Source organism: Thermobia domestica, chromosome 13 (genome assembly GCF_964235325.1).
Source record: "Thermobia domestica chromosome 13, izTheDome1.hap1.1, whole genome shotgun sequence".
Classification (NCBI taxonomy): Eukaryota; Metazoa; Arthropoda; class Insecta; order Zygentoma; family Lepismatidae; genus Thermobia; species Thermobia domestica.
In genome coordinates, this window is record NC_137466.1 from 94,479,473 (window position 1) to 94,493,041 (window position 13,569).

The window sequence follows — 13,569 nt, forward strand, 5'->3', positions numbered from 1 at the left end:
ACACACTGTGCAAGTAAATAGTTCTTCAATAGATTCTGTACCAGGCTTATTGTAAGTAAAAACTTGTTCTAAATAATAAGTCATAAGACAGACATATACATATATGAAATCAACCACTTTATATGCAACACAGAAAAAACTTTAATACATTATCCTGTATATAGTATTTTATATGCTTTATAAAATATGTAACAAAATTTTATGCTATATAGTTTACAGTAGACATTTTACAACAAATTTGTGAATTTTTAATTATTAATTCACAATGATTATATCTTATACTTAAAAGGTACACGCATTTAAGACAGTATCTTTTTCAGTCTTTTCACCTCAACTCATTCTCCAGTTCTTCTGTTTCTTCCTTAGCATTCTGCATAATACATCGTTTCTTCAATTCTAATTGTTTTATTTCTTCTGATGCTAACTTTATTTTGGCTGTGTTGTTGTCTACTTTTTCTTGTACTTTTCTACAGCATCATTTCTCAATGTTGATGCATTTTTGAACGCATGGATCATCATCTTCGGAACACTAATAGCTAATACCCCATCAACTGTAGATACTGAATCATACACCATACGCTGTGCAATCAAGCTATATTCATGAATATTCTCTACTAGGCATTCTTTGTTTATGGAAAAACCTCTTTCAATAGCAGCGTTGGCGTGGTACAAAACCAGTACTTTTTTGTGTGAAGTGAATCACTTCTTTGGAAACATTGTGTTGAAAATAGACAATACTTAGAATGGTTCCATCGATCAGTTTTGGGATCAAAGTTGTTGAGATACTTCATTACTTTTTCCTTTGATGAGAAATCTAAGAAGTCTCGTTTTGCAGTGTCAGCTTCCATACTAGATAATTGATTTGTCTCAACAAGAACTTTTAATGCAGCAGTCACTCTGTAGGTCTTAATAGACGAATTAGTCATAATTGCAGGATTGAAGCAGCTGGCACCTCTAACAAACTTGAAAGCAAGAGGGCTTTTGTCAAAAATTTTCATGCATATATCAACAAGAAAATTTCTGTAGTTTCCATAGAACTGAAGAACTTTCCCATCTTCTATTACCTTACCTTTTAAAGCTCTTTAGACTGCAAATCCAATGTATGTCAATAGCTCGAAAGGTCTTCAGGTATTCTGTCTTCTTCAAATCAATTGAGAGAAGCTTCTCACTAGTATTTGCCGATTCGAAAACTTGATTCTTTACAATTCTCGCCAACAGGTGTCGAAGCATAGTGAACTCAGATCAGTGAACATAAAAGGCAAAAGAGGATCATTACCCTTATATTTGGAGATATACTGTTCTAGTTCAAGAAAAAAAGAACGCATGAATTTCATCTCTGCTGGGAGCAGATCATTTCTTACAAAAGGTTTTATAATTACAATGTTTTACGATGCAAGAAGTTTTTTTCTCAAAAGCATCAACATACTTCTTAATATGTAACAGCATTTCCACAGCTCTTTCAATACTTTTGAGTTTTCGACCCATTTGACGGAGCAAAACTTCATAGGAAAGAGATGTGACCCTGTTATGCGTTGGTAATCTGCACGTCTACTTGGGTAGTTCTTGAAGAAGTAATACAGAGAGCGCAAAAATCTGTGAGTGTACTGTTTGGAGTTATTATTTGCCGTTTTATATGCACCGTGAATAGCATGCACGAAGCACTACCAAAGTCCAACAGCTTCGGATCTGAAGGTGAATCATCTAAGTACTTCTTTAGGTCGTTCAAAAACTTCAGGTTTACATTCGGGCCGTCCATTGATACTTGCAGCATCTTTTTCGCATCCAAACCAGTTTCCAAAAATGACATCAGAAGGTCCTCAGCAGTAGCATGACCTAAAAATGTGGACATAAGATATCTTGTTCGTCCCAAAATCTAGAACTATATCCATTAGACCCTTCTGAGCGACAGGATTTAAACTTTCATCAAAAGGAATACAGATGATAGGACACTCTTTAACCACGTTTGTCAATTCTTTTTGAAAGTATAGGCACAGTCCATGTGTAACTAGGTATCCTTGTGCATCTTGAACTGTTTCGCAATTTCGCCGAGAAACATCACTTTAAAAAGATCACTACAAAAGCCAAACTTCTAGCAAAAGAAGAGTCATAACTTGATTAATAGCCCACAATATTTCTGCAGTAATAACTTCATCCTTGATGATAAAATTGGGTAAGTATTTCTAGGCATAACACAAATATTGAATGTTGTGATTCTGTTATCAATAACACAAGCATGTTCGTTATTAACAACTGAAGTTCGCACTTCACGAAGTTCAATTTTCACCGAAACAGAGTTGTAGTTGATGAAGCAACATTCACAGGAACAGAGTCTGTAGTTGCTGCCTTAGCAGATACCATGTGAAACAGTTTTTTGCTCAAACTTGAAGAATTTACTTTTTTTAATTTGCATTTTGCATTCGGCATGAGATCGAACTGAAGACATCCCATGTTGCTAATATAAAAACTTGTCATCCACAAAGAGCAATACCCATTATACTTATCGTTTTCTAACCTCTGAAGCCAATTCCAATTTGAACTTATTGTTCTGTCCAACCACACATCTTTGAAAGAAGTCTTTCCTCTTATTTTACTCATTGTCTCTGAACAGATAAGTGCAACACTAATGTAAGTAAGTAAATAAATAAATAACAATGGATGCATACTCAGGGTTGCAAACTAGCTGTAGGTAAAATTTACTGACTAAAAATGTGGAAATGCTGACTAAATACCTGACAGTACTGACATCAATCCTCATTTGCAATATGAAGCAGGCTAGGCTACAATAACAAATTAAATAATTAACTGCTTTTAAAATTGGCCACCTTCTTCCCACTAAGCAGCTGTGAAAATTGAAATTCGATCTTTAAATGACAAAAAAAAAAAAAAAAAACGCGATAAATAGATAATGCTGTGCAATCATCGAAGCATAGAGAAAATCACAGCTGCTTAGGCCAATTCCCCTGCCTCCTTCTTAATATACAATATAAAACAATGAAGTACGTACACAAAAATTTGTACTGCATTGTGTACGACAAAAAACCTTTCAACAAACACTTCGTAGACTTCACAAAATATTTATTCAAAAATCAATTGTTAATGCGACCTGCAACAAAAAATTTAAGCAATGTGCCACATCCACACCAAGCATTAAAACTATCCCTCAGTTTCCCATTATTGGGCATACCTTTACTGACTTTACTAACTATTTGCAGCCCTGTATACTGTACTGGAAGCATTGTATATAATATAATGCATCCATTGTTATTATACGTGAGGTATTGAAGAAAAAGAAAGAAAAAAACACGGAAACTGAAAACAGTATTAGTAGAAACAGGGAAGTTAGTGACTATCTGCAACCCCAAAAGAGAGAGCAGGGTCTTAACGCCGGATCATTGAGGAAAATTACAATTTATTATTCAGTTACCATACTGTATCACATAAATATTGTTGTTCTATAAAATCACTTTTTTCATGACCTGAAACTCAATTTCACTACTTTCATGATCTCTTGACCGACAACCCCACCTCATGACTTTTATGTCCAGTAGACACCCTGCTCGGAGGTCTGATACAGTAAGTCAAGAGCATTATTTGTACTATATAAATGTATTAGTAATTTATATTACAACTTGTATAAATAATTGTATATTATTCTATTCTAGTTATAATGCAAGATTCTTATTACCCTGAACTTTTGGAATTCAAAAATCCAGGGTAGATTATAAAGAATGATAATATTTGTATATTTCATAAATTTTCCAGTATGTGGATCAAAATTTCAGTATATTTCCAATATCAAAATTAAATTCCAGTATAATTCAAGTATTTCCAGTATCAGTAGACACCCTGGAATATGTAGTCGTAATAACTTCACAGTCATTTCAAAGTGTTGCACAGTACTGCAAACTGTTGATGTCTTCTTTTGATGGTGACGCAATGCTACTTGTAATAATGCCTTTGTGAGTGCAAATAAAATGCAATTTGTTATGTTTTATTAGTTTCGAGTACGTAGTTGTTGTTAATTTGAAATTACATATAAAAATAAGTTTACATTTATAGCTGAAATTTTAAGTTTCTACAATTTGAATGATTATGAAACAAAGCTTTGGCATTATAATTTCCTAAACTAACGGCCAACAACGAAATTGTTTAATTGGATTTATGTCAGTTTTAATTTTCGTACACTTCTCTTAGTGAGTCGTGTTGTTGATTGTGAAGTGAAGAAGCAACCACTATTGGAGGTTAGGATCATCTGCAGGCCGTCCGGGACTACTTGCAAAACACTTAACGCAAGCTATACATTCAAGTGTGAATACATCATGTCACTAAGAAACATACCTTTTAGTATTGTATTTTTGATTTATATATGCGTACTTCTTTTCATTCTAACAAGGAAGGGTCACGCAGTGGCTCCGCTGAGATCCGAACAAGACAATTGTGTTTGCATTTGATGTTATAACTAGATGAATCCCAAAGTTATATGTGCCACTGGGCGGAATATCGTGAGTTACAACATATTTTGTAATGTAAGAACTACAAAAAATTAACTGGCAGAATAGTTTGAACCGAGTCATTTGTTCGGAAACGGTTGGGTAAGTGGAAAACTCGGCCAACACGTATCTCATCATTTTTAACGACAAACTCTTTGGGATAAAAAGTTTTGTCCCAGGGTCCCCCGCAGGGTCTCAGACAGGGTCCAACTCAAAATTTTTTAATGGCAAACGGGGTCAAGTACCACATCATTTGAAAGCTGTTGTAAAATGAAAGAAAATGCAGTAAGTCTCGACTTTCTACAACAACCCCGTGCAAAATGACGGAGGGTCAAAATCTAAACAAAAACTTAATTTAAAAGTTCATGGTCACCCCCTACAAATTGGAAACGGTGAGAGTGAAAACAGGAAAGCAAGTGTGGCATTATTTTCAAAGTACAACAATTTAAGTGAAAACGTCTTGTCCGAGGGTCCCCACATGGTCCCAGGTGGGGTCCAACTAAAAAGTTTCAAATGATAAGAGAGGTAGCACATCATTTGAAAGTTCCTGTTAAGTGAAAGAAGATGGAGCACGTCTCGACTTTCTACGACCATCTTGTCCAAAAATGCGACGGGTCAAAATGTAAACAAAAGCTTAATTGAAAATCTATGGCCACCTTGAATCCTAGATGGCCGCTTAAAACCTATATCGAAAGGATAAGCATACCAAACTGCTGAAGCTAGGAAAACCAAATTTGGCATTAATGTTGATTAGTAGGTGACGAAAATATGTGAAATGTTCAAAAACGCGACATGCCGCACTATGTATGGAACGCATGTCCAGCTCACACCACTGGTGTTGGAGAAGCGAAATGTGGTGTTTACGTTTATGATTAATAGTAGATATCCACAAAATATCAAACAGTATAATCTGTAATGCAATATAACTGCCAGCGTGAAAAGTGAGTTTGTGTATAAATATGTTATTTTTTGGAATACTGTGACCAAACCAACAAAGTTTGACGCAGCTCGATGTACTGAAATGACTTACACATGGTTTAGTACTACCCGCCAAGCTTGCAAATGATTTTTTTTTTTTTTTTTTTGTATATTTGGTTTTGCTTGAAGTGTTGCGATCAAACCAACGAATGACATACAAATGTAACCATCACGAATACGTTACAATAGAGCCCCCAACTTACTGATGCAGCAAGTCCTGTATGCATGAACTACGTATGACAAAATTAGAAAAATATCCGAAGGTATTCAACTTTTGTTTAGCAGAATGATAGGAAGTCAGAGTTGTCTGTTCATCGCATGTTCGTTATATTCAAGTAAATGATGTCGAGAGAACCGTGACGAACCGTGACTTAACCCCTATTGCCATTTGAAACTTTTTAGTTGGACCCCGTCTGGGATCCTGCGAGGACCCTGGGGCAAACATTTTTATCCGAAAAAGTGTACCCTTGAAAATGATGAGATACTTATTATCCGAGTTTTCCATTTAACCAACCGTTTCCGAATAAATGACTCGGTTCAAACTATTCTGCCAGCTTTGTAGCTTTTATATTACAAAATATGTTGTAACTCATGACATTCCGCCCGGTGGCGCGTATAACTTTGGGATTCATCTAGTTATAACATATCAAATGCAAACACAATTGTCTCGTTCGGATCTCAGCGGAGCCACTGCGTGACCCTTCCTTGTAAGTAGTTGCTTCGCATTTCTCACATTTGCTTCAACAGATTTGCTGAAAAATCTAATTCTTACATTTCTTTTAACAGTATTTACAGAAGTTTTAACAAGAAGCTGGGTGCTCATTTCTAATATGTAAAGTCGTCTCTGTATTCCAGGTCACGTATAAGTTTTGTAATACAAATAGTGTTTCTTTCAGAAACAATGTTACAGGGGGACACTGCTGGTACTATTCCATTTATTATTATATTATAAACGAATTATTTTGGTCTCCTCCGGGGAGGCACTCCCAGAGCTCCGGGGCCAGTGCCTCCCCAAAAACGTATCTGGAAGAAACACTGAATACAAAACATGTCTAAGTTTTCTGGATCGCTGTTTCCTTTCTTTATTACTATTACTTTTATTTGGTACTTACTTCATAATTGAAATTATTCATGTTTGATCTGAATTAATGAAGGAATTAAAACCTTCACATTTTTCATATAATGATACAATAATGTTGTGAAGTCTCTTAAAAAATTAATGAGAAAAAGTCTCAAAAATATTGTAATATATTAAACTAGGATAATAAACTTTATAATACTTGACACATCGTTTTCGTACAATTTATTTCGGTAAGATATTATACAGATTCACAATGTGTGTCCGTGTGAATACTTTTGTTAAGAAAACTGTATTTTTGAAAGAATATAGTTTGCTGCAAAGTTTAGTGGAACAGACAACTAGGAACTAGCAGACGTGTATTATCATACCAATAACTGTAAATCTCAGTTTCTGTTGTGTGTTGTAACTGAATAGCAATTGTTGTGTTGACAATTGAGACCTTTAAAATTTAATATATTTAACAGTAACTTTACGTAATACGATCAATACATTGAATCTTTTCCCAGCAGAAACGAAATGTTCATCTATCTACTTGTACGGTACAGAAATACTACCTTTTACGATAATTCAAGTAGCATCTGAAATCATTATACAGTTCCCGATGAAGCTTGACATGTACGATTTTCTAGTTTTGCCTCCCTTCCAGGCTGTAGATCAATAATTCATAGTTCTTATAGTATCGTTTTAGTTACAGAAGACTATATTGCATTATATTAAAATTTCTTCCTTAATGTGATATAAACACTTGAATTACTGCTGCTGAGAAAATAGTCCAAAATATGACAGAATACACAGATGTCTTGGCCAAACTCCCAGCACCTATAAACAAACAGAAATTATGATTTTTCTTAATTAATATATATATATATGGTCACCTATAATACTAAATTATAATCTATTGATACACTAGGTGTCTCCTTTAAACACTGAGGCAATCTGATGCAGAACCTATTACTTAAAATGGATTGAAACCCTTACTCATGTCAGGTTTGTACCCAAGGCAAACAGATCTATCTGTAATCGAAATGAAATTAAATGAAATCTTACAGTTTTACGTCCCACACATATGCCGGTTAGGTTAAAGGAGACCGTAATGATGAGAAATGAATGAATAAATGCTGAATCTAACCTAGTAAGACAAGACGTAAGAAGTTAAAATAAAATGTTTAATATACTTTGACTTTATCCACTATTCTTATGGAAATAGATAAATTATTCGTGAAAAACTTCGACAGGTGATAAAAGATGGAGCCATTAGTTTTTCAAAATTTCTCTCTTTCAACATAGTTGTATATAATACCCAAAGTGACTTTTAAAGACTTGCAACTGTCAAATAATCAAGAAATAAAAATTTTAAATATTTGTCGTTCTTAGAATAAAAGTGAAAAAAAAAAACTAATAAGTTATAATTTCATTATTTAGTTAGTTTAGTTAGTCTCAACTTACCTGAGCAATAGCTTTTCCCACTTTCAGGTTCATGGTCAAATGCACAACTACAGATTTCATTTCGACATTCGACCCAACCTGTGTCCATTTCATCGTAGCAGTCATTTTTATTCGTACATCTTTCACCCAGTCCTAAAATAAAACATAAACGCTTTAAAGATTAAGAAATGATGAAAAATGATTGTAAAATAAAAGATAAATCTTAATTTAATCCTTTTTCTAAACTTCACGTATCATTTAACATAAATTCCAAAGATTTTACAAAAGTACTATTTGTATACAGTGTTAAAAATAAATGCTTTGTTTAGTTGTATTAAATTTTACCAATAGAATTAATATATAAGCAAAGATGGAATAAAATATACGTTGCAACTAACCATCAGTAATGCACACCTATAGTGTAGGAGCAATATAAACATTTTCATATTTGTGTCTCAATCTGCAATGAAGGACAATACTATCTAGTAAAATATTGTCATGGTTATTCTAACAATAAAGTAGGTTATTGTTCATTTTTATTTCTATATAAAACTTATTCAAACGTCCTGAATATGAAAATTTAAATCACAAGATCATAGCGTATTTTGTAAATGCTTTTATGCAATATTCTAAACTCAAATGTAATATAACATAGAAAACTGTTTCTCTCTCTCTTTCTCTTACATATACACACACCTACACACACACGTCTGTGTAAGTGTTAGCTATTTCCCTTTTATCATATTATCATATGTTAAAATCAAAAATTCATCCATTCCTTTTCTCTTAAATTGTTTCATGAGTGCATACTAGCAAAACAGTGTTAGCTCCTTTTGCATTTTTATCTGTATTTATATGTATATATTTGCTTATGTTCAAAACAAGTCTCGTGTCAAAAATATAATCAAGTATTGACTTCTTTACCTGAAGTACAGGCATGTATTGACAAAAAAAAAAAAAAAAACTATACTGTATAGTTAATGTTATTTTTGTATTTGAATCTCTATACAGAATACTTACATGGAGACATAGTGAATAATTTTTAGCCTTCAACGCAAATTAAAAAATAAATCCCAAAGAACATTTTATATAAAAAGCAAATATGTGTAAAAATTATAATTGAATTCCTTGATACAGTGTGCCGAAACGTTTCTTTCTTCAGATTTATCATCAGGATAAAGCGAAGAAACTTATTGTAGAGGTCATGAATTGTGTCTTTGATTTCTACAAATAGTGCGATGTAAAGTACAGTATAATATGTTCTAAAATAAAGTAGAAATATTCAAAATAATTGGTTAGTGAAGGAATAATAATAATAATAATAATAATAATAATAATAATAATAATAATAATAATAATAATAATAATAATAATAATAATAATTAGATAGCCTTATACAATTACTCACGGAAAGGAAGAATACAATACTCCTTAAATGAAGAACCATTAACTAAAGAGAAAACTGTTAATTTATTATTCATTCTTTTCCCTTCACTTACGGGTGTTGTTCCAACACGTTCCTTCAGCGAAATGGTAGTTCTCTTTACAGGTACATTTATTCGATCTGCAGACAAAGTGTTCGATCTGCAAACATTGAATATCATCCTCACATGGACCAAACGGCGTTTCCTGAACTGTAAATAGATTTTAAAAAAACATTAAGCAAAGTGACCAGTGTTTTTCCTCTCTTCATTTATTATATCTAAAGGTCACGAATTTCTTTCTGATAACATCTACCGTTAGTGCTAATTCACTGGAAATACAGTATGTCTCCATTTTATTTTCTTCTAGTTCCTTTCTTTTCTGTCCCTCTCTCTTTCCATTTTTCAAAGAGAGTTGACTCTCGGAAACTCAATTACTTTTATTATATGCATTAATTATTATTTCCTCCTACCAAACGATAAATATCACTTAAATTACTTACATATTATTGTTACAATTAAAATGCTTTGATGCATGTTAATGTTGGTGGTGATTGAAAGTGTATTCTGCATAGGGCAATAAGCAATATGTGAATATGTTGATAACGAATGTTACCAACTTAGAATTTCACCAACTCTTTTTTTTTTTTTGGTAAAAAATAAATCAAATTAATCTTTAGGTTCTGATTAAAGTTAACAGAAGAAATTTGAAATAGAGAATGGGTTTAATCAAATATTATGTTTCAACTATATTCTCTAAGTATACATTAAGCAATTGCTATCAAAGACAGTTGCTCACAGACGCTGAGCCATGTATAAACTTTGAGTATTTCTTCAATAGGGCCTTCAGCTATTTGCTAGGACTAATTTCGTTCTAATTCTTTTCATAAAGTCTAGTACATTAATTGTAATTAACCAGGAAAAATTTAATAAATGTAAGCTTGAATTAGAATAGGGAAAAGCATACCTAGCATTTGCTCTAACTACACAAATCTGATTATTCCTCGAAACGTGAGCCAATTATAGAAATTACTCATTCTCCGTAGATTTTTTAAAATTTAAAGAGATTAATGAATATTTCCAACATGCAAAAGTGAAAGTACAAGGATCATTTAAGGCTTACCAAGACTTTCGTAATGGTAAATATTAATGATTCAATGTAGCACTTTATTACTTCTACAAGAGAAACCATGATTCTTTGCAAGAAACCGTGGTCCTTTGCGATGCATTTGGTGCATTTGCAATAGCGCAAACAAAGATAGCAGCAAGTACTGAATTTTTTTGTGAGGGAGGTGGTGAATCTTGATGAAATTTCGAGAAGACTGCTAACACAGTATGGTGAAGACTGCAAACACGGTCACGGATAAGAGTATACAAATGATATCAATAGTTCAGCAATGGGCAGAAATTGATAGCAAATGAACCACACTTACACGTTCGCCCAATTGCAGTCACTCTGGTGAATATTACGCGCGTTGACTGAGTTATCTTTGAAGACCAGAGAATAACAGTACATGACATAACACACAGAGTCAATATCATTATTGACAGCGTGGAGAGCATTTACAATCATTTACTCTTCCCTAAGGTACGCGCAAGATGGGTACCATTTGACTCAAACAAGACTGACCAATATGCACTACAAGGTTTTGCCACACATTCCTTACAATCCAGATTTAACCACAAGTGATTTCCGCTTGTTTGGGATTCTTAAATTTGGGCGAGATGCATTTCCAGACAAGAAAGTTGTCCTGCAGTGGTTACGACACCAACCTACTTCTCTCTACGGCAAAAGCATCAGGGAGTTTTCACAACGATGGCAACAGTGTCTGGATGTTCAGGGGAAATACTTTGAAAAATTGACATAGTTTGATGCTTCTATGCATGTATATTTCCTGTCTAGTAATAGAAGTCTTGATCAATCTTGAACAACCCTTGTGTATTATCTAATATATATATATATAACTTATTAGTTTACTTTTTGTTAGCAAATAATAACTCAGAACAAATTTTTCCTTAAATAAAATCTAACCCCGCATTGCTATTAGATTGGAATATAAATATGTATTAGTTGTAATAAATGTATAAAAATATGTAGCCTGAAAAGTAAATGAGATGTGAAGTTTTAATGTAATTTATGTAATTCTCTTATCAGAATGTACGTACAGTACATTAACATTATTTTACCTACCCATCAAACAGGTATCACCAATGCTGTTCGAAACATAACCATCGCTGCATTTGCATGCAAATGTTGAGCAAGTAAAGTTCCCAGAAATTTTACAATCTTCCTCATTTCTACAGAAACCGTTAACTCCTGGAAAGCAAGATAATTTTTAATTATTGAATTCATGTTTCCAAAATAATGAAAGAAGTCAATGAATTCAATGAGAAAATGTGTTCTTAGTTGCTTATGCAGTTATTGAATAAAAAACAATATTTATTTTTGTTTTCTTAGAAATTTGTGTAATGATTATAGTGAAATTGAAAAATACAAAGTGTATCAAAGAGGTCTTTAAACTTTGAAAACTCATATTGATTTATTCATTTATCTTACAGACATGGCTTTGGTGTCATTTTGTCGCAAAACACATCAAGTTTTCACTGACGTAGTACACTAGTTCAGAAACAAGCGCTAACGGCAGTTGCAGCAAAGATGGCTGCCTTAAATGATTCCGAGCGTGCTAGCTGTGTGTTTTGGTTTGAAGAAGTCTGCGACAACTGTGTAGCCTAATTTTCATACGAAATATGATAAAGATTCTCCCAGTAGGCCTACTATTTATCAGTGGCATTAAGTGTTTTATTGAAACTGGATGTTCGGTAAGACACAACAAATCTTCAGGTCGTCCCCGTACGTCTGAAGACGTTGTAGAGCAGGAATCGACTTCAGATGGGATGTGTGTCGCATCTCCAATGGAAGCCACATTGATCCTCTTTAGGATAGGGTAAAAAAGCGTGATGTATTTTGCTACAAAATGACACCAAAAGCATGTCCGTAAGCTAAATAAATAAATCAAATATGAGTTTTCCAAGTTGTAAAGTCTTTTCTGATACACCCTGTATGTTGATATTACACTCTTATTTTCCTTAAGAGTCTTCATCCCGGCGAAATTAAAATACCGCTAATTTTACAGTAATTATGTGATATCTTCAAATAGATAAAAGATAATTGAAATATGGAACAAGAGCGCTCTAGACAATATTATTTTGCGTGAGGTACCGTTATCACAAGTCATCTAGTGGCTTTCCGTTTTCAGCTGTTTAGAAACGCGAAAATAAATGCCGATTTTTAAAATGGCTCGAAATCGAAAGCAGATAAGTGAGTCGTGATAACGGTTTCTCATGTAAAATAATATTGTCTAGGGCGCTCTTGTTCCATATTTCAAATTATCTTTTGTCTACTTGAAGATATCACATAATTACTGTAAAATTGGCGATATTTTAATTTAGCCGGGATAAAGATTCTTAAGTCCAGTAGGCTATTACTTTTCAAAAATGAATTTTATATATACACATGGTACCTGTTTGACATGTTGTTTCATCTGTATAATATCCTGTAGAACACATACAAGTTTTGCTCGTTTCGTTGCAGTATGTATTTGATAACGCACTTGTACAGTCTACATCTTCAATGCATTTATCTCCTAGTCCTAAAATTAATCAGATAAAAAAAAAAGTATTATTGATATGCTATTAAATTATAATAGTGTCTGTACATAGATGTTCCTTATAAATGCAGGTTGTTTGTATTATTTCAAGTTACTGAAACTTCTAAATGAGATGAAATACAGTTTCTAGTTGAACGCGCCTACAGTTATACCCCTGAAACTGAAAGAGATTGACGATGAATGATTAACAAATCATTGGTGGAATAATAATGTTGGAGGAAAGAGTACAAGCACGAAAAATCCCATGGACACAATATTGCCCACCAAAAACTCACACAGTTCTCGGAGATACACATGGTTTCTAGTATTGGTAGCCTTCCCAAACGAATCTTCGTTTCCCTCCTCCTCGAATTACTACTATCAAGTTACATCCTAGCTTCTATACACTTAATTTTATCATTTACGAATATTCTATTGAGTCATAATTTTAGAGCTCTTGAAAATTCCTAAATATACAAACTGAACTCCAAAAATCTAGCATAGAATTCCAGCTAGCTTAGTTGTTC

At 33.3% G+C, this 13,569-nt stretch overlaps 1 protein-coding gene across 1 annotated transcript in view; it reads right to left on the reverse strand.

The window, feature by feature from the left end:
• Positions 1–6,764: 6,764 nt before the first annotated feature.
• Positions 6,765–13,569, reverse strand: part of LOC145669237 (uncharacterized) — a 138,951-nt gene continuing 132,146 nt past the window's right edge. The window contains exons 17-21 of the mRNA XM_081737561.1: positions 12,917–13,045; positions 11,587–11,712; positions 9,474–9,608; positions 7,996–8,127; positions 6,765–7,368 (exon numbers count right to left, since the gene is read on the reverse strand). Coding sequence (XP_081593687.1) covers positions 7,277–7,368; positions 7,996–8,127; positions 9,474–9,608; positions 11,587–11,712; positions 12,917–13,045 — 614 coding nt within the window. The 3' untranslated portion in view covers positions 6,765–7,276. The remainder of the gene's footprint in view (positions 7,369–7,995; positions 8,128–9,473; positions 9,609–11,586; positions 11,713–12,916; positions 13,046–13,569) is intronic.